We start from the raw sequence: 21,715 nt of genomic DNA, 5'->3' as shown, positions 1-21,715 counted from the left end.
GAGGAGCTGGGAGTAGGTACTGGCAAGGTACTGGGTACTGGGTACAAGTAAAGGATTTTCTGGGGTTTCCATCACGCCTTCCGGGATCCGGAAAATCTAAATCACCGAGAGCAGCTCCGTCAGTTAGTTCTGGCTGGCGCAGTCATTTACTCTCTCTCTCTCTCTCTCTCACTCTCACTCCCTCACACAATCCTCCAGACGATACCGAGTCCCTCGTACAAGACACACCCATCGACGAGAGAGCCCAGGGACAGGAGAATAGAGAGATCAAAGGAAGCTCAACAAGGTCAGCTGCCCTGCCTCTGTGCCCCCCAGTCCAATGGCCACAACCAAATTCTAATCAGATGGCGTTCCGTCTACTGGGTACAGGGTTAGTCCCTCCTCCACTCTCCCTCCTCGCAGCCCGCCTCCACAACCCCAGTAACCCAGTGGATCTCTCGGGCACAGAAGAATCTCCGGGGCCCTGGCCAAAAGGAGACAACCAACTCCAACGCTGCCCCCTTTAGGGTGTGCCTGGCCGCTTAACCTTTTAAAGACGCCGGGGAAAAAAAAAACGAGGGAGTAAACATTACGAGGCGAAGGGATGGGGCATTTCCGGGCGCCAGACTTTGGGAGCTACATACCGAGTACATACTGGGACCCCGGGGAGGCTACTGGCTTTGGGGATTCAAGCCATGGCCAAAGACTCCGCGCCGAGTGTGGGAAATCACGGGTTCAAAACATTGATTTACCATTTGACCTGCAGTCTGAGTGAAAGCAGGCTTTGTTCGCCACCGATGATGATGTCGGCGGTCTGTCTTGTCCGTCCTTCTTCTCAGTAGGTAATATGTACTCTGGACACAGCTCGCTCTCCCGGCTCATCGAGACAGTACCTGCCAACCATGACGACCACAGGATCTCGGGGTCTTCATATCTGCATGCTCGTACCCGACTTTTTCAAGGCAGCCACAGCTTTGGTATGTGGTCGAATTGTCACCCATATTCCCGCACGCTTCGACAGCATTCAGAATCTTGTCACTCTGTCGGGTCACCCCGAAACTGGCAGGAACTTAATCGTGGATCCGCAATTACCAGGGATTCTGACAACGTGACTCCCTCCGACTGTGCCATCGTTGCTGCTAGTGCAGAGCTCGTAAATCGACTCGGCCGCGGCCGCGACTTCTAGCAGGGACACCTCACAAAAGACAGGAACCTTCCAATCCTCGTCGAAGCTGAGGTGCATGGCACAGGTCCCCGATTTCTGTGTTGTTTTCAAATTTAGCATCTGCTCTTCTTTTCCGTTTTTCAAGTAAGAAAGACTTACGCTTAGTGTGAGACTTTGACCCTTCAATGCATTGGCCGTAGGAACCATGTCACCACCACGATCGGACACGTCAGTGAAGGCGGCGAGACAGTCGTCTGCGTAGGTACGGATGTCGTTGTCGCAGACAGCAGCATCCGACAGAGCCGTCACATTAGTCTCCCGCGACACGTTCCACATGGTCTTGAAAGCATTCGCCAGGGGGAGGCCGCGAGGCAAGCGAACACCATCCTGGTTGAACGGCGCTTCTTGACGGTCGTTTGGCAGCGGCTCAAGAGTAGTGCAGTCGAGATAGACAAACACGGCGACACCACGGACGACACGCGTGAACCAGTACCAATGATCCTCGACCGTGACCGCTTGGGTGCCGCAGGAATTGCCAATTGATTGAGTATGATGACACTTCCCATCAATAAGTGAACCTTCCGAGTAAGTTCCACATGACTCGTGCAGAATTGGGATGAAGGTGAAATATCCACATTCGTTATGCTCGAGGCTCTTGGAGTACTTGTAGCTCTGACTCTGACCAGTCTTGGTATTCCAGCCACCAGTGATGCTAAATGGCACAATCAAAGTCAGTCTTCTGGCACCCTAGCAGCGTCGCAATTTCCTACTGACCCGAATGTCAAAGCTCCTTGCTTGAAGTTGCCGTTCACCTTGGCCTTGACGTTGTAGCCGATGTGTTTGGATTCGGTCAAGGTGCATGTCAGTCCTATTTACACAGGGATCATCAGCTGTGGATTCCTAGCTACACGCATATGTGGCTGGGTGCGTCTTTCACAGCTCCTTACCACCAGTGCACATGGGCATCGAGGAATAGGGTTTCTCCTGTCCATAGAAAAAATTGGTCCGCATCTCACAGTAGCTGGCGCAACCGCCGTTGGGGTTGTCTTCACAATCCATGCCATTCGGTGCCATCTTGAACTTTGGCGGGCACACATCAGTGCCGTACTCGTGGTACAGGATGGGCATTGCACCGTCCCAAGCACAGACGTTGGCTTCCACAGTGGCTGAGGCCGGCGAGAAGACCTGAGGAGACAGGATGAGGAAGGAGATGGACAGGACCAGGCAGAAGTTGGCAGACATTGTGAAGATGTCAAAGCCCATTGTCGACGAATGAACGGAGAATGCGAGGATGGATTGATAATGGACAGGTAGGTGAGGCAAGCAGTGAGAGAGACACAACGACGGATGGATTGATGGAATGATCGAAGCCCAAACCGGGCTGTAGAGCTTCAGATGAGGAAGGCACAGAGAAAGAGAAAGAGAAAGAGATAGAGATATTCAATTCTCAGTGACACATCCTCACTGCAAGATCCTCACAATTACAGCCAAGAAATGTAACAATTCACTGCTTCGTCCTGGAGTCCGGCGCTATAGTGGTATATCCGACACGGAAGAGGAAGCAATGCCGGGAAAATTCGATAAAGATGCCTCGTATAGAAGACATGTCACACGGTAAGTAGCGAAGACAGCTGGCTGGGATCAGGCGGACATGGAAGGAGCTGGTGCGGCATGAAATTGCTGTAGCCGATTAATGAATGAATGGATGGGGGAAAAAACAGTCTCTCTCTCTCTTCCTGCCCTCCCCCCTTTTCTTGGTTTGAATTAATGCGACTCCCCTACAACATGGGTCCTGCGATGCATCTGGGCCAGCCAGGTCTTGGAGGTGGCGATGCGGATGCGCTTGCCGAAGAACATGAAGACAAGCAGCATGAGGTCGTTCGCCATGAGGACGCCGCAGAAGACGCCGGCGATGATGTTGACGTAGCCGCTCTGCAGGATCCAGTCGAGGATCTTGAACCCGAACCCGAACGAGATGGCCTGCTTGCCCAGGTTCATGGCGATCAGCATTTCCGAGAGGTTCGCCGTGTAGCTGTCGACTGCATAGGCGAGCGTGAAGGTGAAGTAAAAGTACGCCGACCAGTTGCACATGGCCACACCCGCGAAGTAGCCCATCCAGTGCAAGTTGTCCTGTGCCGTGTACCCGTACACGATCAGCCCGGCAGGACCGATCAGCATCGCGGGCAGGAGGACGCCCAGCCGCATTTCAGCCTCCCTGATGCCGTTGTTCTTTTTCGTCAGATACGCCGCCAGGCGGTCCGACGACGTCGTGAATGGTACCGCCAGGATGTAACCCACGGCGTTGCCGACGGCGATCAAGCCGGAGTTGGTCTATATTTTCCCTCTAGGTCAGCTTTCTGTCTTCTCAGAGGGGGGGAGGTGGGAGGCGGGAAAAAAAAAGAAAGAAAAAAAAATTAATATGCGGGCTTTCCCCCGTATAATGAGAACTTCTCGTACTTACCTGACTCCAGTTATAAGGCGGAGCAACAATCTTCGCGGGGAAAGTGTAATTGAACGCCAGAGCTCCCAGGCCAATGTAGATGCCGTAGGTCGAGACCACCCAGAACACAGATGGCACGGCGTAGTACGTGAAGGATCGGGCCGCAGTCATAAAGAACGAAACATCGCGGTCGTACACGCCCCATGGCTTGAGTGTGGAAACGAACGACCTCCTGTTCGGTAGAGGGCTGGAAACTTCGTGCAGGTCTGCCTCGACGCCCTTCTCGGTCGGTGAAGCCTCGACAGCGGCTCCGAGCCTTCTCTTCATCTCTTCGCGCTTGTACCAGGTCTCCTCGACGAAGAAGAAGGCCAGGATGAAGAGAGCACACGCGAAGGCGAATTCGACGTAGAAGAACAGCCGCCACGAGTAGCCGCCCGCAAGCATGTAGCCGGCATAGAGAGGTCCAGTGGCGCCTAAGCACAGGCAAACGGTGTAGTAGCCCAGCCTTTGACCACGCTCATGCAGGAAGAATATGTCATTGACAAGCTGCACGGGGAGAGCCTCGCACACTCCAGAGCCAAATGCATGAATGATGCGGCAAGCCATCAAAGTGCCGTACGTGTTGGATTGCGAACAGCCAATCAGTCCAGCAGCAAACTAGTCATTTTCGTTAGCTGGGGAGCAGATTCGGATAACGACATCTGAACCGACTTACAAAGATAATGGAAATCAGCATGATAGGCCGTCGGCCAAATTTGAGATAGGCAGGGACCAGGAGCAAAGAGCCAAAGCCATAAGCCAAATTGGGATATGAGATCAGGTTCGAAGCAGTGCCGGGGTCAATCCCAAACGATTCCGCGTAGATGCCAATGTAGACTGAAGGACCGAGCAACGACGAGTTTCCCAGAAACGAATAGGCCGCGCAGATGCATAGGATCATGGTCTTCTTGAAGTTGCCCCATTGGAGGGGATCGTTGGGGTCGTCTGCTGGCACAGGGAACAGAGCTTGTCCGTAGCCGGTATCATCGCCCTCTGAATACGAACAGTTAGTATAGATTGCAGATTAGCTTTTGGCGAAGCTTCAAGCCACTTGGCTGTAGCTAGACCTGGCAAAGCGACGCACCTTGAGCTTGCAAGTTGACGGTTCCAGGAATTGCCTCCTCATGAGCATGACTAGAGGGTAAAAGAGAACATGTCAGCATGGTCAATCGACAACAAGACCAGACAGGAACATTTTTGACTTACCTGTGCTTCAAATGGGGAGGATTGTGGCCGTGTTCGTGATCTCCCGTCATGATGGCAAATATCTATAGAAGCTCGGACTTTTGGGAGAGGATAGGAAACTTTTTGGGGCCTGACCACAGGAAATGTCAAGGTCGAAGCTGCAAGAGGAACGCGGTTGAAGGGGTGAAAGCGAAAGCCATGTGGCAGGGAGGAAGCAATCGACTTCATAAATGAAGCACAGATCTTCCCACCCGGCCATATTTTTTTTGGGGGGCACCACCAAGAACCAAGACTGGCTTCACGCCGTTGCCGCCTCTCCCACTCTTCGCCTCCCTCTCTTTCTCTCTTTCTTGCTATGTATCCACTGGCCAGGGTCCTCCTCCGTACGAGATACTTACCTGTCAAAGCTGGTCAAGGAAGAATCGGTGGGGCGATGAGGCGGGGTCTCCACTCCCCAAAGCAAACAAGAATGCAATGGGGCTTCTCATCTCAGTGTCTCTGGCCCCGGAAATACGCCAGTCTTGTGCTCCGTGGGCGGTGGGCATGCAGGTGACGGTGGTGCACGTAGCTTGCTGGGCGTCTTGACCTATACCGGCTGGTATGGCCGTTCAGGAGCGGGCTCCCGGCAGATACTAATAGCCCGCTAGATGTCGGCACCATGACAACTCGAGGCCAGGATCTGGATGAACAGTCTGGAAGGGATCCTGGATCTGCCATCGGCCAACAACGTGGACTGCTGGATCGTTGTTGCCAGCTGCTTGTGTCGGTCTGAGTCGTAGCGTGCCGATCGCCACTTGCTCGATGGGTCGTTGATTTTCGCCAGCGTCCAGACCCCAGACCGCGTTAATTAAGTTCGTGACGCTGCTGACCATGGGCGATACATGTACCCAGTACCTGTCCTCGATATTGGTACCTATGTAATACTTGTAAGCAGCCTCGATTCGGCGGATACTGGGCCAGAAGATCGAGAAGGGGGTTCGTCTGTGGTGGGTAAACTCAGGACTTTGGGCGACTCATCGTCACCACCATCTCATCCTTGTCGAATTCTCTAGGGACTGTCTGGTTGTCTTTTCCCCGGGTGCTGGCAAGGGTGATACAGAAGGAGCTTTTCCACCAAATCTTTGGCATCCGATCGTCCGAGTTGCCACATGTCTCTGTCTCTCCCATGTTTGGGTTTCCGAAAAAGTGTTCCCCCAGGGTAATGCGGCACGGAACATGCACCCCTTTTTTGCAGAGCGCCTAAGAAGCTCATGAAGCTCACGCTGATTCGGGCAATGCCACCAATAGGTGAAGCCTTTGACGCTAGTGGGCGACGCATCGCTTCTCCTTTTCCATGTGTCCTGCTCCACGACATGGGGCTCGAAACACAGCAATGTGAGCTATGGCTTGTTTGGTTTGTATCCGCATGGGGAATGGTATTTGTAGAGAGACAATAACGTGTGTTGCGCAAATCCGATAGATTCGTATGTTTATATATGAATGATATATGTATATATGTACACCAAACCTCGCCATTCATACTTGCATCTCGTTGCCTGCGCTGATCAGTAAAACTGCCCGGGGTTCCTGTCGTTTATGCAGTGTAACGAAAAGACCAATGCATCGCGCGTCGTTTTCAAGTTCGCTCTGGCCCTGAAATCACAGCCGACTCTGCGTCGCCGGCTCATGCCTCATACCTGTTGCCGAGTTAGCGTTCAGATGTAAAATCCAGATTGTTTCGACACAGCCCAAAAAAGTGCTCTGCTCACCTCTCCAAGCTTCCTCCGCCTTGGCTTCGGCATCCCAACTCCAGAGGAATTTCTGCATCTCTGGATCCCCCCATTTGTCGTCGTTGGAGCCGCCCGAGGACAAGACTTTGAACTTCTGATCGCGAGCCTCCTGCTCGGGGCCGTCGGGCAGGTGAAGCGCGGCCCTTGTCGACAGGCAGGTTTGCTGGATGTGCTCGGCTCGGGCCTTCTGCGCCTTCTCGTACGCTTGAAGCGCAACGGGGATTTCGTCCTTGGACGATACCGACGAGAGTACCACCCCCAGAGATGCTGCGTCTTCTACGGCTTGCGCCGCACCTTGCGCCACGTATGGTCTGTGGGAAAAGGTCAGAACCAACTTTGCCAGGACGAACCAAGGGAGAAACTGACAACATGGGATGGCATGCGTCTCCCAGGAGTGCGCACGATCCTCTGACCCATCTTAGAAGAGGCATGTGCATGCACAATTTCCACTCCAAAACATCCCCCTCTGGGACCAGGCCCAACATCTTGATCAAGTTCGGATCCCATCCTTCATATTCCGACAGCAGATTCTTCTTGGACGTCACGGTGGTCCAGCTCTCATCAACTCGACCACGATCAGGATGGGCAAGCGCCATATTGCTGAGTTGTCGTTAGCACTGTAAATGGCCATATCCCAATAAAAGCTACATCTTCGAAGAAAAAAAAGCAAACCCCTGCAACAACGGCCCCATATCCTCCGAGGAAAGACTTACTATATCTCATGATTCCGCACTGGATAGGCTATGATGTGTCGTCCTGGTCCGACCCATCGGATTGCCTTCTTCTCTTCGATGTAGGGCATCAAACCGGGGTAGTTGCTCAGCGTCTCTTTTGTGAGAACGACTCTAAACACCGCATCGCCGGTCGGGATTGCGACATCTTTGTCGTCTCCCAGAATCTTCGCACGGACCATGGATTTGATACCATCGGCCGCGAGCACCACATCTCCGTAGATTGTCGAACCGTCGTGGAGTTCCACCGCAGCCGGACTGAACTGAACGTTTTCGACCTTCGTGTTGGTCTGCAGTTTCACATTGGGAAGAGCCATGGCCTTCTCCAGCAAGGCCATTTGCAGGTCCGCACGGTGCACGACAAACTGCTCGCCATGGGCCTGGTTGATCGGAACGCTGCCGAGAAGAGATCCTCCCTGCCACCGCAAGATATGGATAGCACCGAGCGCAACACCGGTCCGTCGAACTTTGGCACCTGCTCCCCATCGATCCAGGAGCCGAAGCATGTTCGGTGCACACTGGATACCAGCTCCGACCTCCTGGATCTCGGGAGCAAACTCGATAATGTGGACATTGTGTCCTCGTTTGCCAAGAGCCAAAGCTGCAGCCAGGCCTCCAATTCCCGCCCTAGACGATCAAATCTTCAGATTTTGTCTCGTGTAAATGCGCAAGGCGCTCGCCCGCGGAGATGAACATACCCTATTATTATCACCTTGAGCGGAACCTTCGCCGGAGCATACTGCTTCTCCCAATTCACTTCGGAAGCTACCCCCATCTGTGCCTTGTCCGACTTATGAACAAGGCCTTGTCGACAAAGGGCTGCGAGATCAGCTACACAAAGAACAGCGACAGACCAGACCGAACGCTGCTCGAGCCTGAATGGTTTGTACCAGTGGGAGATTTGGTTCGGTTAGCAAAAGAGCAAGAATCCTCACCGTATCGCGTAACTCGGGTTGCGAATGGTGGGGAACCCTTAGAACTTGTCTGGGAGACAGTTTGCAATAAATTTGATCATCGACGACGTAAATGCAGCTGGACAATTAAAAGAAGTGAGTCGTGTCTCGTTCGATCTTGACGAGGCTTTGTCCGATTAGGAGGGCAACGGGACGCCCACTTGCTCGCTCGTGGGGCCACTTAGCTCGGCAGATATAGCTGGCAAGCTTTGACCCCACGACATTTTGTCCAGAGTCCAGACGGCCTTGGGAGATATACGACAGTGATGACGGGAGGAGTGGGAAATGGGCTCGACATGAATCGCTACAGGAGGCTATTCCGTTCGTACCTGTCGGCCCGGACAAGCCCAAGCACACCCAACACACCCTCATAGTGTTCATCTGCCGGAGGGGAGGTTTTCAACGTCTTTTCGCTTATTTCGGCGCCATTGTCCGAATCAATCGTCCTCGTCGTCATTAGTTCCTGCCGTCATTGATGCGTTAGGGAAGCGGCACGTTGAAGCATTCGTTCTTCGTTCCCAGCCCGTGGGAGAATGATGCTGCTTGCTTCGTGGAGCCAATCATTCTTGGTGTGCACAAACGGGAAGCAGCAAGACGATGTGAAGTGATGCCAAACACTCACCCTGATAGCGTGGTGACGTCTTTAACTGCCTGCATCTCGTCTTGAATCGCTCGGTGCAAGTGTCTTGTGAGAGTGAGAGAGGGTGAGGGAGAGACCAGGCGCTGTTTTTCCATCATGAAAATCCGATTTCAAATTCACAAATTAAAACTGGTATGTAGAGGTTGATCCAAAGGCGGATTGCGCAACATGTTTCCCATCCCTTCGTGTCCCTCGTTCCCAATGCCATGAGGATCCCTCAAATGCAATAGAAGCAGAGAATCGGAAAAGCCAACAGGGGGTGTCAAATGCCAAAGGCTATGATACAGGAAACAACGGCAAAAGGTACCTTGGAAAGAAGCAGGAAAAGAAAGACAGGTGTCCCGACTCGTCAACACTGAACGCGTCCATCTCCCTGTGCCTGTCCCTCAACAAAAGAGAGCCGATACGAAGGGATGATCGAGAGAAGATGAGGAAAAATAAAAGGTGATGAAACCCCCTAGAAAAGGCCCACTGGTGCTTGTAATTCCACCTTTTCAATGCATACCGCTTCCACTCCACGCGCTTCACTGTGCACCCTCCCGACAAGAATGCTCAGCTGTCCATACCCTCAAAAAGATTGCTCATATGCCCGCCTCGCTATGCAACCCACTCCCAATGCATTCCATGCAACAGAAAACCCGTGAACAAGATATCTGACTGTATGTGCCTTTGTCCTGTGCTGTCCTGTGATCCAAGTGGCAACCGAAGAACTGAGTATACAATTCCCAGAAGTAGTCGGATCCCGTCCAACTGATGCATTAGAAGGGAGAAGGTCCCTTCGTCGATTATCAATCTCAAGTCTCTTTTTTTCCTTCTTCCTTTTGTGGGGGGTTTAAATCTCAAATTCAATCGGGTCAAAGCCCTACTGAAACCCTTGAGTCCATTGTCCACCTCCCTGACCCTGGCCCTGAGAGCCAGGCCATCCTTGTCCATGCTGAGGATTGGGCTGCATAAACTGATTCTGTCCCCCCATGGGGTAGATGCCCCTGTTCCCTATACCGACGTATGTTGCAGCAGCATTAATCGCCTGTAGTCCTGCTCCAGGCCCATAAAGCTGCTGTCCCCCAATTCCCCCAGAACTCCCTTGATGATGGAGCAATGGCATCTGTGGTGGCTGCATCTGTTGCGGATGTGGAGACGGACTAGCATGTGTGCCACCGGGCAAAGGCGAGGGAATCTGTCCTTGTGCTAGGTTGGGTGAGAATTGAGGTGTAGTCATACGATGAAGAGCCGGTGACTGGTGAGGCTGCGGTGGAGGAGCTCCCCAGCTTTGTTGCTGTTGTTGTTGTTGTTGCTGTTGCTGCTGTTGTTGCGGCTGCGGCTGCGGCTGCGGCTGCTGCTGTTGCTGCTGTTGTGGATTGATAGCGTGAGGGAATCCCCCACTTCCGAAGGGCAATGGCTGAGGTTGGGAAGAGGGTTGTGAGATGGGGAGGCTTGAGGACGATCTTTGAAAGCCCGGGTGCTGGGGGGTATATTGTGAAGATTCGCGAGCGAAGGACTGCTGCAGATTTGGTTGTCGAATGGGCGATTGGATGGGAGGCTGCTGAAGGGGGAATGAAGGAGGATTCATCGATGACGGCAGAGGCTGGGAAGAATGAGATATTGCGTTAGGCTGACTAGAAGGGACGTCGCTCGTGTTGAACCGGGGCGACGAGAACGGATGGGTTGTCGTTGTTACTTCGGCTTCCGCGGGAGGCGGTGTCGATATGGGCGGTTCATGTGGTCTGCGCCAATAGTCATCGACAAGCCCACGCCGGTATCTATTTTGTTGATTAATGGTTTTGCTGTATTCGGCGGCATGACTTGCTTGACTTGCCAATTCGACATCGGAACTTGATCGAGTGAGGTCCTGATATGGCGGGCCTGTTATGTCGTGCCTCGGTCGCACAATATCTTTGTATCTCGATTCGTAGGCAGGGTCGAAAGAAGCCATTTGAGCCATGGTTGATGCAATCCCGGAATGGAGAGCTGGCGGCTGTACAGCTCCGTAGCCGGGCCCATTGCTATAGACAATGTCACCGTAGGCCGCAACGACGCTAGCGCGAGCATTCAGCTGGTCCTGGGCTGCCGCTTCTCTGGCTCTCGCGGCTCCGGGTCGCTTCTCGCCAGCGGCATCCTGTTCGGTGAATCCTTGCTTGATCGCTTTGGCCTCCCAGTAATCATCTCGAACTCTTCGACCGTCTTTGATGACGCGACTGCCGAATTGACGAAACATCGAGCGCGCCGTCACCACGGCGATCTGGCGCGACCGGTACGAATATGGCAGGATCTCGCGATTGACGAGCTCTTCCTTCTCTTTGACGCTAGCAATAATCTTGAAGAGAGAGCGGTTTTTGTTGAAGAGAAGATAGGAATCTCGGTACTGGAGTTGACGCGCACACTCCGTCGCCAACATAAACAGCTTCTGCCCTCTCCCGGGAAGGGTAAACGTCCGGATCTTATACTCTCGTCCACCATGGAGATATCCTAGCTGGTCCACCTTTTTCTCGCCCGCCTCATCGTACTCGCGCGGCACATATTCATCTCCTTCAGGTTGCAGCACGTCGCTAGTATGGTCCCTGACCGTCGGTAGAGCTTTGATGGTTGATTTGGGAAGAGTTCGCGGCGGTGATGCTTGCACCGGCGTCGAGGCTGGTGGTAGTGCGCTTGCTTGATTTCTGGGTGTCTGGTTCAGCTCTGGTGAGGTTTGGCTGGAAGGTGTTGGGAGAGCATCAACGTTGGCAGTGAAGTCTCCAGAAGTTCTGGGTGTCTTCGACGGCCGGCCACGTTTGCGCGGGCCTGGAAATGCTGGCGTTAGCACACTCTGGCACGTCAAAAAGATGCACCGCCACTCACCATCATCGTCGCCCGGATGATATTCGCCATATTGCTCGGGAGATCGGCTTCGTTTGATGCCCCGCGGGCCTGACTCGTTTGATGACTGTATCAATCCACCTGTTAGACGCACGCAGTCAGCGAAGGCACGCGACAGATAGTTTCAATCAAGGAAAGGGTCGAGTGAAGTCGATGATGCGCCCATGCCATCCATGAGTCAAACCTCGACCGACGCATGCCTGATGATGTTCCAAGTGGTCAGGCTACAAAACCAATAGAAAAGGGCATACCACTAGCGTTCAAAGCTGCAGGATCGATGGTTCCTGCACCATCGCTCATGTCGCCGACACCATTCAAAGCATTTGTAGGCTGGCGAGTGGGTGGATAAATGGACATTTCAACGCCGCGGCGATGAAATGATGGTGGTGGTGTTGGTGGTGGTGGTGGTGGAGGAGGAGGAGGAGGAGGCGATTGTGGTGGTGGTGGTGATGATGCGCAGGCTCAGCACCCGCATCAGCACGCCAGGAGCTGCCAGGCAGCACAAAGCTGGGTGACCCAAACTTGAAGATTGGAGGGAGGGTGCCTGCGTCTGATGAGTGCCTCAGCTCCCCGCCTCTTAAGCAATGTGCGACAATAGGAATATTGAAGTGCGACGACGACGGCGACGGCAACAGATAGCAAAGACAGGCGCGGGAGCAAGGTGTGCACAGGTGCAGAGCACGGTTGCAGGCGTGCAGCAAAAGTAAAGTTAGCGAGGATGACGAGGGTTATGCTGGAACCAAGTGGCCGCGGCGGGAGGTAGATTGGTGGAGGTGGACGGCAAAGGATGCAGCTGGGAACTGGGGGGAGTTTTAGTGCTGCAGTAGTGGCCCTCTGTGCCAAAAAAGAGGCGCTGTTGGTCGGCTGGTAACGCCAGTCGGTCGGTCAGTGGTGAGCTTTTTGATCTGTGAGCTGCCTGTCGCAAAGGTGCGGAAGTACAAGAGAAGAGCGGGAGATGGCGCTCGGGGCTTGCAGATGCAAGTCAAGAAATGGGCTGTTCCTTTTTCCCCCCCCCCTCTCTGTCTTGTCCCTAGTTCCGGCTCTTTCGCTGACTGGTTCCTCGTTTCCCTCTTGTGTCTAGGCACCGTCAGTCAGTCAAAATTGGTGGTCCCCCCCGCCCGAAAATGGTGAGTGTGTTCGTAAAATGACGACTTCTTGCCGAGGAGATTCGACTTTTTGGCGACTTAGGGACGCGCAGTCCAATTGTTTAGCGGTGGCGATAGCCCAGCGATGGCACGTTAGGATCAGTTTGTGCACCGAGTTCCCGTGGGCGTGACTGGAAGACCAGGTTGATGACGGTTGGATGGAGATGGAATCTGGGGAATGTGCGATCAGACTGAGAATGATGATGATGGAGGATAAAAATGGAAATGGATGAAAAGGCGAAAGGCGAGATGACGGTTTGATTTGATTGCTGATGGGTAAGGTTGTGGTCTGGGACGACGCGGGCTTGAAAAAGAGAGCCACCGAGCCGGATGATTGATTGTGTTAACCCTGACTGTACGCAGTAATGGGCACTTTGGGGGATGACCGATTCGACATTTGCTTGCGGCGAAAGACACGGCGAGGCCTGAACCAGGCAGGAATTGGTGCCGAGTGTCCAAGCTTAAGGCGGGCGTCGCTGCAGGTATGTGTTCCAGGCAAAGAGGTTTAGTCTATCTCCGTATCCCTGTACTCTTGAATGGGCTGGTGGATCTCCCTCGACTGAACCACACGATACACTTTTGGGAGGTGGATGTTGTTTTGAGGTATTTCCGCAGTGCTGCCGGGGCAGCTAGGCGATTAGGCTGGCGCCGCAGGGATAGAACGGATCGTGGTGACCGGCGAGGATGAGGCGCACCGTCTCTCAATGATTTGAGTATTGTTTTCGATCGAAGTGGATTGGGCTGGTCGAGATTGGACAGGCAGGGAGTAGAGCCTCGCAGCAGAGAGGTGCGGGAGATGTGCGGCCAGACAATGCGCCAGATGGCGAAAAAGGTGGGAAGGACGAAAGAATTGGAGGGACGAAGGGAGAGCGGGGAGGGCGAGGGTGTGTGGTCTGTGGTTGAGCGTGAAGTGTGAGTGGGAAGCAGTAAGCCACTCCAAGACAGAGACAGAGACGAGTTCGGGTCGATGGTCGAGTCGGGGAACTGGTGGGGACTCAAGTCTGTCAAGGAGTCAAAGGACGAGCTGACGATGATTAGTATCATTCAAATGCAATTGCACAGTAGCTTTGATACTTCTGATGATACTTTTTGGTTTCTTGGGGCTGCGTGCGCGTGGTGCGTGCATGCGGGAAGCATATGCAAATGCTTGATGCAGCGGCGGCGACGGCAACGTGCGATTGATGCAGGCAGGGAGCGAGATACGGTTTAGGCGGCACATGCGACTACCAAGTACTAAGTAAGTAGGGTTGCTCTAACTAAACTGGAAGGTTGGAGGGGGGAGGTGGAACGAGGGAGGGTGTTTAGAATAGCAATCGAAGGGAGAAGATGCCGGGCAGCGAACAGGCAAACAGGGAACAGGGGTGGTGCCTGCCTAGCCTAGTAGCCTAGGGAGGTACTAACTGCACAATTGATATACGGTACGACGTCAACTTCTGCAGACTGGACAGTCGCTCTTGTCTTTTTTAACTGTACATGGGCACCTAGTACCCAAGGATGGTATACCCGGACCTAGTTTTACCCATCTATTACAGAGGGGTGGTAGCTGGGGCTCACTTGGGCTCACTCCTGCCCGCCACAAATAGAGGCTACCTAACTGCCTACTTGTAGGTACTAGGTCGGTAGGTACCTAACAAGTAAGGACATAGCTGGGCGCTGGTGGGTGCTTGTGGGCATGGAAACTGACACGGGGTGCAGCAAAAGGCTTCCGGTGACGAGCCGGGGTCCACCCAGTTAGGCAGTCAGGCGGGCGCTGTGGGTGCGGTGTGCGCGGTCGCCAGGGACCACTGACCACTGACCAGAGTGGTAGCTGATGACTCCAATGACTCTACTGGGTATTAGGCTCCCGTTAGCATTGAGTGTCTTTCATCATCCATCGAGCTCCCCAAACTTAATCGTCCTTCAATGCTGCTAACAAGTCTGTTGTCTCTCGGGTCTTAAAATCCAGGCTGTGGCCGGAACGAGCAAATTGGGAGCATAACGCGAGCTAGACTCTAGCACAGTCTTCCCTTTCTCCTCATATCCTCTCATCCTCTCATCCTCCCACTTCAGCGCAGCCTGCCGAACCCATCCCACCATTCAGCTTGCGACGCCCTGTCCTCATTCCGGCATCTCAGGTCATCTGCCCCTCCAGAAAACTCGTCCCTTCCCATACCCCTGTCTCGTGGCGGAAATGCCTATCCATGGTTCCCTTTTCCTTCGGTCATGGCGACCAGCTAGCACCATGGCTGCCGTCCACTCATCATACGGCATTCGGACGAGCCTAGGCACCTGCGAACCTGTGAGCAGTCGCTAGGCTAGCCCTTCCCTTCCGGATATGCTCGATTCCCAAACAGCGCAAAGCTTCAGGGTTCCGGTTCGAGAAATTCTTGATTTCGGCCGCGATCAAGTCGGCGAGTGACCTGCAAGCCATCTGTCAGCTGATACCATTGGCCAATCGCTCCAAGATCCCCATGACCATCCTGTGACCATTCAGCTTCGCAACTGCTCACCCACATGCGTAACCATTGCCCTCAGTGCCCTGGCTGCATCTCCACACCACCACTACCACCACCTCCTCCTCCTCCACCTCCCTCTACGTCCAACGCCCTCCACGCGAACTTCCCTAGCTAGGGCATCTCTCGTCCAAGCCACCAAATACACATACGTAAGTACTCGATTGACTCTTCCCGTACCGAGTACTGTGTAAGCCCACAAGCGGATGGTCCACGGAAGCAGTGCTCATTCAGGAATCCATTCTTCTTCCATCCTGACTGGCCCATGCCCCTCCGCCCGGCATGCTTGACTCGAGGTCTCATACCCGGTATTTCTTCCACTCCTCCCTTTCTGGCGGTATAGAGCATGCTCATATCACTGACAGCCCGAACGAGACTGGTATCCCGAGTATGGAGACTGGAATCTCCGCCGTATATGTGCTTACTCTGGTCTTTATTCCATCACGAGTTCGAAACTGCGAGCTTGTAGTTGGCTTGCGTTGTGCATCAAGTCGTGGAGTCTCGCTGATTCAGGTTATTCCCTCGCCATGACCGGACCTCGTTTTCGCCAAAAACTGGTCCTCTCGGAGTCTAGACTATATTCTCTGGGCCTCTCCCTGACGAATCATGTTCTCCTTGGACCGCGTCCACCGAGACAAGCGCGAAATTTGTCACGTCTGAGGCGACTGCCATGGGTGCCTCGAATTCCAGCTGAACTTGGACAAGACTGAACCAACGCGCCCGGTGGCCCGAGCGTCGAGACGTTCACCTCAACCTTTGACCAGCTCCGGCTCTGCCTAGCTATGGGGCTTCCCGCTTGGCCTTACATCTGACAAGGACGAAGCTGGACCCTCGGTCGATGTGACTCCATTGCAAAGATTCCCCTTCCCGATAAGGCTAACGATGAAGTCATCAAAGAAAAGATGCCTACCGCATTCTGTAAAGCTGGATCTGAGTCTATCTCATGAAAACACTCTGAATTGACCTTGTTGGAGGGGAAAGGAACCGAGATCATGCGTATATATAGCAGAGACGGCTGAGCTACTCGACAACCGAGAATTTTATCTTCTATTAGGACGGGTGGAACTTCTGACCTCTTTCTTACCTTACTGCTAGTAATCGAAAACCTTGCGCTTAACAGAAGCGGCCTGGTAATATCTGGCTTCCACTGTTTCTGAGATAATATTAGAGGCATGTTCGGAGCACCCTCTTCCTTCTTGTAGCGAAGGGAGCAGTTTCGGTCAATTCTTTCTGACAGGCGGTGTGAGTATCGGGACGAGATGGCTACCCGCGACTCGCTCATCCCGGAGTGCTTCGGATAATCTGCTGCTGTGAAGACCAGGCTTTGTTTGTGAGGTCAACAAAGAGAACATTGGCTCTACGGCTACAGTGAATAGGCACTATCTAAGGTGGCCGAGCTAACAGTTAGAGAGCTTTAAACAAACATGACATCTACGCTGGACTCAGCGACAATGGAGAGGGTTACTTTGCAAGGCCGCAAAGCTTTCAAACCTCTATCCCTCTGCCTCCCCCCCCCACCAAAATAAAATCAGGGTAGTTGGACTTTAGATGCTCTGGTCCGACTTCGAGAATACCATACCAGGGAGCTTAAGACAATGGTGGCTCTTTCTAGCATGGCTAGGTTTCTGATGCACACACCTGGCGATTGGTTTTAAAAACGAGCCACCTGGAAGCGCTGACCTGGCAAGCCTAGTGGCCTTAGAATCGCCCAAGATCAAGCGGTGTCTGGGGACGGCCTTCGGCCCGCCCCAGGCTTGCACATATGCCTGCAGTTGTTGATCATGGTGGTGTGGTCTTCAGCAGCAACAAGCGAGTCCGATCGGCGTTGTGCATAGTTCCTAGAGCCCTTCATCGAAAGGCCTGGTAGCCTGACCCTGGCTTGCCTGGCACCTAGCCTGAAAGGGGGGAGCAATTGGCAAACGGGACCATCTGAACTTCTGTTTGGCTTACCCAGTAAATTGGTTCGGATTCTGGTTTTATGTAGTTGCAGTTCCGTATCTGAGGTAGAGATCCTGTCATTATTCGACGGCTGCATCGTTGAGCTTGGTGTCGTCTTGTCGTCGACGTGAGACGATGCCCAGTAAAGTCATGGCACTCGGATCTGGTGTCGAAATTGGAACCTCAAGACGAGGGTGATCGAGGCCTTTGATCTTGGGGTGTGTGACCCCTTCGACACCATCCATCCCTCCACGAAGACTGGAGGAGCTGGGTCTCATCGGCGTGGTGACGCCTCGGGAGAGACGATGCGAGCCGCACTTGCAGCCCACTTCAGCAGGGCACCTTATTGCTAGTTCTTCAATTGACGTGCATGTGGTCATGCAAGATCGCCCCCCTCCTCCTTCCCAAAAAGCTGTGTCGCCGTCTGTTGTCCAACGTGTTGTCGGCAGGTGGTATCCTCCATCAACCTCATCATTCCCTGTTTCCACGCCTTGAACATTTGCCTCTGTATCACTTTACAACCTCGTCTCTTTTCTGTTGTGCTTCACACCATGGCTTCGATCCGAGGTCTATCAACAATGTTTAATCTTTTGACCTCATAACCGATTGGCCCAAGGTTTGGGGGTTCCCAGCTTTCGGGTTCGTGTCACCGAGTGGAAACAACGATCACTTGCACGTCGCAGGTCAAGGAGGACAAAATCTGGAGGAAACAACGGTAGGAGTGTTCCGCAATACCCGGGTCCGGCCTCTGGTTCTTGCGGTCTGTTTCATGTGTGCAATTAAACCCATCATTCTTGAGGAATGTTTCAGTGACTGACACTGGCTTGACACCGAGAAATTGGTGAATCAAGGGATGGGAACAGAGTCAACAAGAAGAATCTAGTTGCAAGCACAGTCTGGGCAGTACCTCGTACAACAAGAGATGCCGGGCAAAGCGCAGCCTGCCTCCTTCAGTCCTGCCCGATTCTTGACATTGAATCAATCTCCGATTCCTCAATTCCAACTCGAATTGTTCCTGTCAGCCTTTGCAGCCTGTCATTTCTCGACAACGTCGCGGTGCTGGGCTTCAGCCACTCAAGTGGGAGTCGCTTCATCTGACTCTGTACAGTTTTTTTTTCTTTCTTGGTTTTCTCTTTTTCTTTTTTTCCCCTCCTTTCAAAGGCCTTTTCCTTTCAGTTATGGATAAATGGGACATCTCAGCTCTTTTCGCATCATCATGACAAATTCCATCTGTGACTGGGACCACATTCGTTGGGGATCCGTAGCATCTTTCTTTCATGTGCGACAAGGTCACAAAATTCCATGTTTCATTAATGCCAACCCACACCGCCAATTGCTCTAATGTTGATACAATTCGTCCAATCCCGCACCCAACGCCTGTTCATGAGACTCAGAACCTCGATTAGCACAAGTAGTCCTTCGATTTCTGTCGAGTCGGCAGACCTGGAGCCTGGAGCAAACGCGCGGAAAAAACTCCATCCAGGGATCTGCTATCATCCGCGTCGAACAATCCAAGCGCAAAATGTGCTGCCAGGTCCCTAGTGAATCCTGTGGCTTCAAGCCATTCAGCAAGAGCAGTATCAGAACTGATGCAAGTAGCAATCGAGCCTGAATGCAGGTCGACCTTAATCTTAGGCTCCATTTGTCGCATATTGATCATCATTAGGATCATCTGCACAAATGTCTCGCCCTTCTCTGCATAGTGTGCTGGTTTTTGATCAAGTGGCCACTTAACCTCTTGGCTGCGAACATCCCAGAATCGATACAACCAGCACATGCGCTCCACACAATTGAGCAAGACGAATGCAATCAAGAATGTTTCGAAATTGTTGCTCCCACGACGGGACAAGACGCGCTGTTCGAAGTGGTTCATGACACTTCTGCACACGATGCTGGCGCGTTTCTCGACCGCCGCTCGAAGCTGTAGGCTCAAGAGATGATGGAAAAACTCATTGGTCGTCTCACTGATCAAAGCTCGTCCATCGCTAAGACCAGTGTCTGTTGCAAATGAAGCCTTCAACTTATGCTCGATGAGTATTGACGTTGCTACCCACAGTTCGATGACGTCTGAGACGAGATTATCCTGCTTCTCAGTCGACACGCTGCTTTGCTGGCGTTGTTTGATGGTTTGCGCAATCTGAAGACTCGCCCGCATGACAAGAGATGGTTCCTGATCCACGATTTTTGAGGAAATGGCCTGAAGATATCGCTCGACCTTTGGGAGCAAATTGTCCGTGTCGAGATCCATAACGACCATATCTTCTACTTCAATAGGGTATGGATGTCTGGTTGATGTCTCTGGCAGGGCGTCGGGGTCCGGTTGAAGGCCTTTCATTACAATCTTCTGGTCTGCGAAGTGGAAACATTCAATCCTCCCGGGAAAGGATGTAAAACGCACTCGGGTCTTCAACATGTTGACTTCGTGATACGCCAGAACTCCATGCAGCCCAAGGAAGTAGAGTGGAAAGGCCTCGCTGAGTCTGGTACGCACACAGGAATGCTTCCACAGGCGAGGACTTTCAACAGCAGCGCAGGTCTGACATGGTGTCTCTTGGGAGCACGTCTTCTTGAGCATGCGGCATCGCATGCAAGCACCAACTTTTCGAATTTCCCGGACTTCCTTACGGCGTTCAGGTGCAAATCTGCCACGGACTTTAGGCTTGGGGGCTTGTGAGAGCGATTCCGCGTTCTCAGAGAGCTGATCTGGTTGCCGAATCGGGTTCATAGCAATTGGTCGCAGATGTTGGTTCACGGATTCACCGTTTTGTGAGTGTAGGCCGTCTATTGCTCTTGGCGGAAGGGTTGGCAGATCTGGTGCGGGGACAGGCTGAGTGGGAATGGTCAGTTGTTCCATTGGCTGTGTCCCGAGCATTGCTTGCCACGGATATGGTTGTCGACCCTGCGGAGGAAAGCCATTTTCATGAAGTTCTCCGAGAAGTGCGGAAGGGACATCGTTTGACATATCCAGATCGGTGTCCATAATAGAGCCATTGTCAATTGTCGCATGCGCCGTAGCTGCAATTGAGGGGAGATCTTGTGGATGGGTGCTAACCAGAGGAAGACCAGCCAAAGCGCCTTGAGGAGCTGGAGGTATATTGCCCATGTAATGGTAGAGTGGTGGAAGGCTTGCAGGTGTGCTAGCAGAGAAGGCTGAGCAAAGCAGATTAGTGTTTGGCCTTCTGAAAGATACGCAGACGGGTTGAAAGGTAGACAAACCATTGTCACGATCATCTATACCATCATCATGCAAGAGAGAACGAGAAAAGGCGCCTGCCTCAAGTCGAGGATCAAGTGGTGCGTCCTCGTGTGGTCGAGCAATCCGGGCAGGGTGACCATCTCGATCTACAGAAGTAGAACCAGTGTTGCCTCGCGCGTTGCTACCAACACGACGAGAAGCCTCAGCGAGGACATTCAAGCCGTCAAAGTTCTGTCCATCCTGACCAAATGACAATGTAACAGCAGCATTGCTGCGATCGTCTTGCTTCGCCAGTGTTCCATCATTCTCAGCCGTCTGAGGGTTGTAGATAGGGTCGATGTAAGGATGGACGTCTGGGAGGGCTAGATCGTGAAGGCGCAGGATGATTTTGGTCCGCTCGGCGTGAGACACAGCCGTGCACTTTTTGGTCAGATGAGTGACCATGGACTCAGTGCGGCCTCGCGAAAAGTGCTCTCCGCATCGTTTGCAGGTCTGTTCATAACGGTTCGAGGAATCACCGATCTTGGCACCGCGTTCAAAGAACTCCGCCATCAGCGGGTTGGGTCGTCGTCCCATGGTCACAGATTCTGCCGATCCTTGTCCAAGAATTGTCAGTGCGCTCCGCTTGTATGATGTCGCGCAGTATCAGAATCGACTCACGAGATTGGGCAATGGATGAGTGTCTCCGCCGGCGGACAGAAATCGGACAAGGCGGTTGGTTGAGCAGTAGATAATGATGTCGCGCAGAGATGTCGGAGGGACGATGGGGTATTTGACGAAGCCGAACCCCAGCCCACGGCTTCGCTGAAGACGTGAACTGGGATCAGTAGAGTGCTTTTGAGTAGAATGACAACGACGACAGCGAGGACGCTGTTTCTACAATGTTTACCAGGTGCCTTGGTGGGTGCCAGGCTGCGGAAGTGAAGTGAAAATGTTGGCAGAATTTTGCGGTCCCTAAGGCGGTGTTGAGAAAGTTAGGGCGGTGAGCCATTTAGTCTCGGCCTCTATTGGCTGGCGGCTGCTCCCGTGCCAAGCTCCGGCGTGCGCCAAGGCGCCGAGTTCCCGAAGCCGCGATATATTCCATTCCCCTCTTCTAACCACTGCACTTCGAGCACTCCACGTCCAATATTCGCAAAGGCAATCGTGGTTGATGCAAAAATGCTATGCATAATTACTTCATCTTTGAAGTC

At 53.0% G+C, this 21,715-nt stretch overlaps 5 protein-coding genes across 5 annotated transcripts; all 5 read right to left on the bottom strand.

Moving 5' to 3' along the window:
* Positions 1–1,027: 1,027 nt before the first annotated feature.
* On the bottom strand, positions 1,028–2,386 carry A1O5_08713 (uncharacterized protein; the record flags this gene model as incomplete). Its single annotated transcript, XM_007749294.1, has 4 exons — positions 1,028–1,240; positions 1,304–1,856; positions 1,919–2,012; positions 2,092–2,386. The coding sequence occupies 4 exons, from the start codon at positions 2,384–2,386 to the stop codon at positions 1,028–1,030; spliced, it is 1,155 nt and encodes a 384-aa protein (XP_007747484.1).
* A 522-nt stretch (positions 2,387–2,908) lies between these two features.
* Positions 2,909–4,879, bottom strand: A1O5_08712 (uncharacterized protein; the record flags this gene model as incomplete). The annotated part of the gene is made up of 5 exons (XM_007749293.1): positions 2,909–3,475; positions 3,606–4,241; positions 4,300–4,616; positions 4,708–4,757; positions 4,830–4,879. 5 exons carry the CDS (start codon positions 4,877–4,879, stop codon positions 2,909–2,911), a joined length of 1,620 nt encoding a protein of 539 aa, XP_007747483.1.
* Positions 4,880–6,446: 1,567 nt separating this feature from the next.
* Positions 6,447–8,083, bottom strand: A1O5_08711 (salicylate hydroxylase; the record flags this gene model as incomplete). The annotated part of the gene is made up of 4 exons (XM_007749292.1): positions 6,447–6,888; positions 6,944–7,177; positions 7,291–7,935; positions 8,007–8,083. The coding sequence occupies 4 exons, from the start codon at positions 8,081–8,083 to the stop codon at positions 6,447–6,449; spliced, it is 1,398 nt and encodes a 465-aa protein (XP_007747482.1).
* Positions 8,084–9,763: 1,680 nt separating this feature from the next.
* On the bottom strand, positions 9,764–12,111 carry A1O5_08710 (uncharacterized protein; the record flags this gene model as incomplete). Its single annotated transcript, XM_007749291.1, has 3 exons — positions 9,764–11,679; positions 11,737–11,835; positions 12,006–12,111. 3 exons carry the CDS (start codon positions 12,109–12,111, stop codon positions 9,764–9,766), a joined length of 2,121 nt encoding a protein of 706 aa, XP_007747481.1.
* A 6,620-nt stretch (positions 12,112–18,731) lies between these two features.
* Positions 18,732–21,101, bottom strand: A1O5_08709 (uncharacterized protein; the record flags this gene model as incomplete). The annotated part of the gene is made up of 1 exon (XM_007749290.1): positions 18,732–21,101. One exon carries the CDS (start codon positions 21,099–21,101, stop codon positions 18,732–18,734), a length of 2,370 nt encoding a protein of 789 aa, XP_007747480.1.
* Between the last annotated feature and the right edge of the window lie 614 nt (positions 21,102–21,715).

The sequence above is a fragment of the Cladophialophora psammophila genome (genome assembly GCF_000585535.1).
Source record: "Cladophialophora psammophila CBS 110553 chromosome Unknown aczJe-supercont1.14, whole genome shotgun sequence".
Lineage (NCBI taxonomy): Eukaryota > Fungi > Ascomycota > Eurotiomycetes > Chaetothyriales > Herpotrichiellaceae > Cladophialophora > Cladophialophora psammophila.
This window is presented reverse-complemented; position numbering and strand designations above follow the sequence as displayed.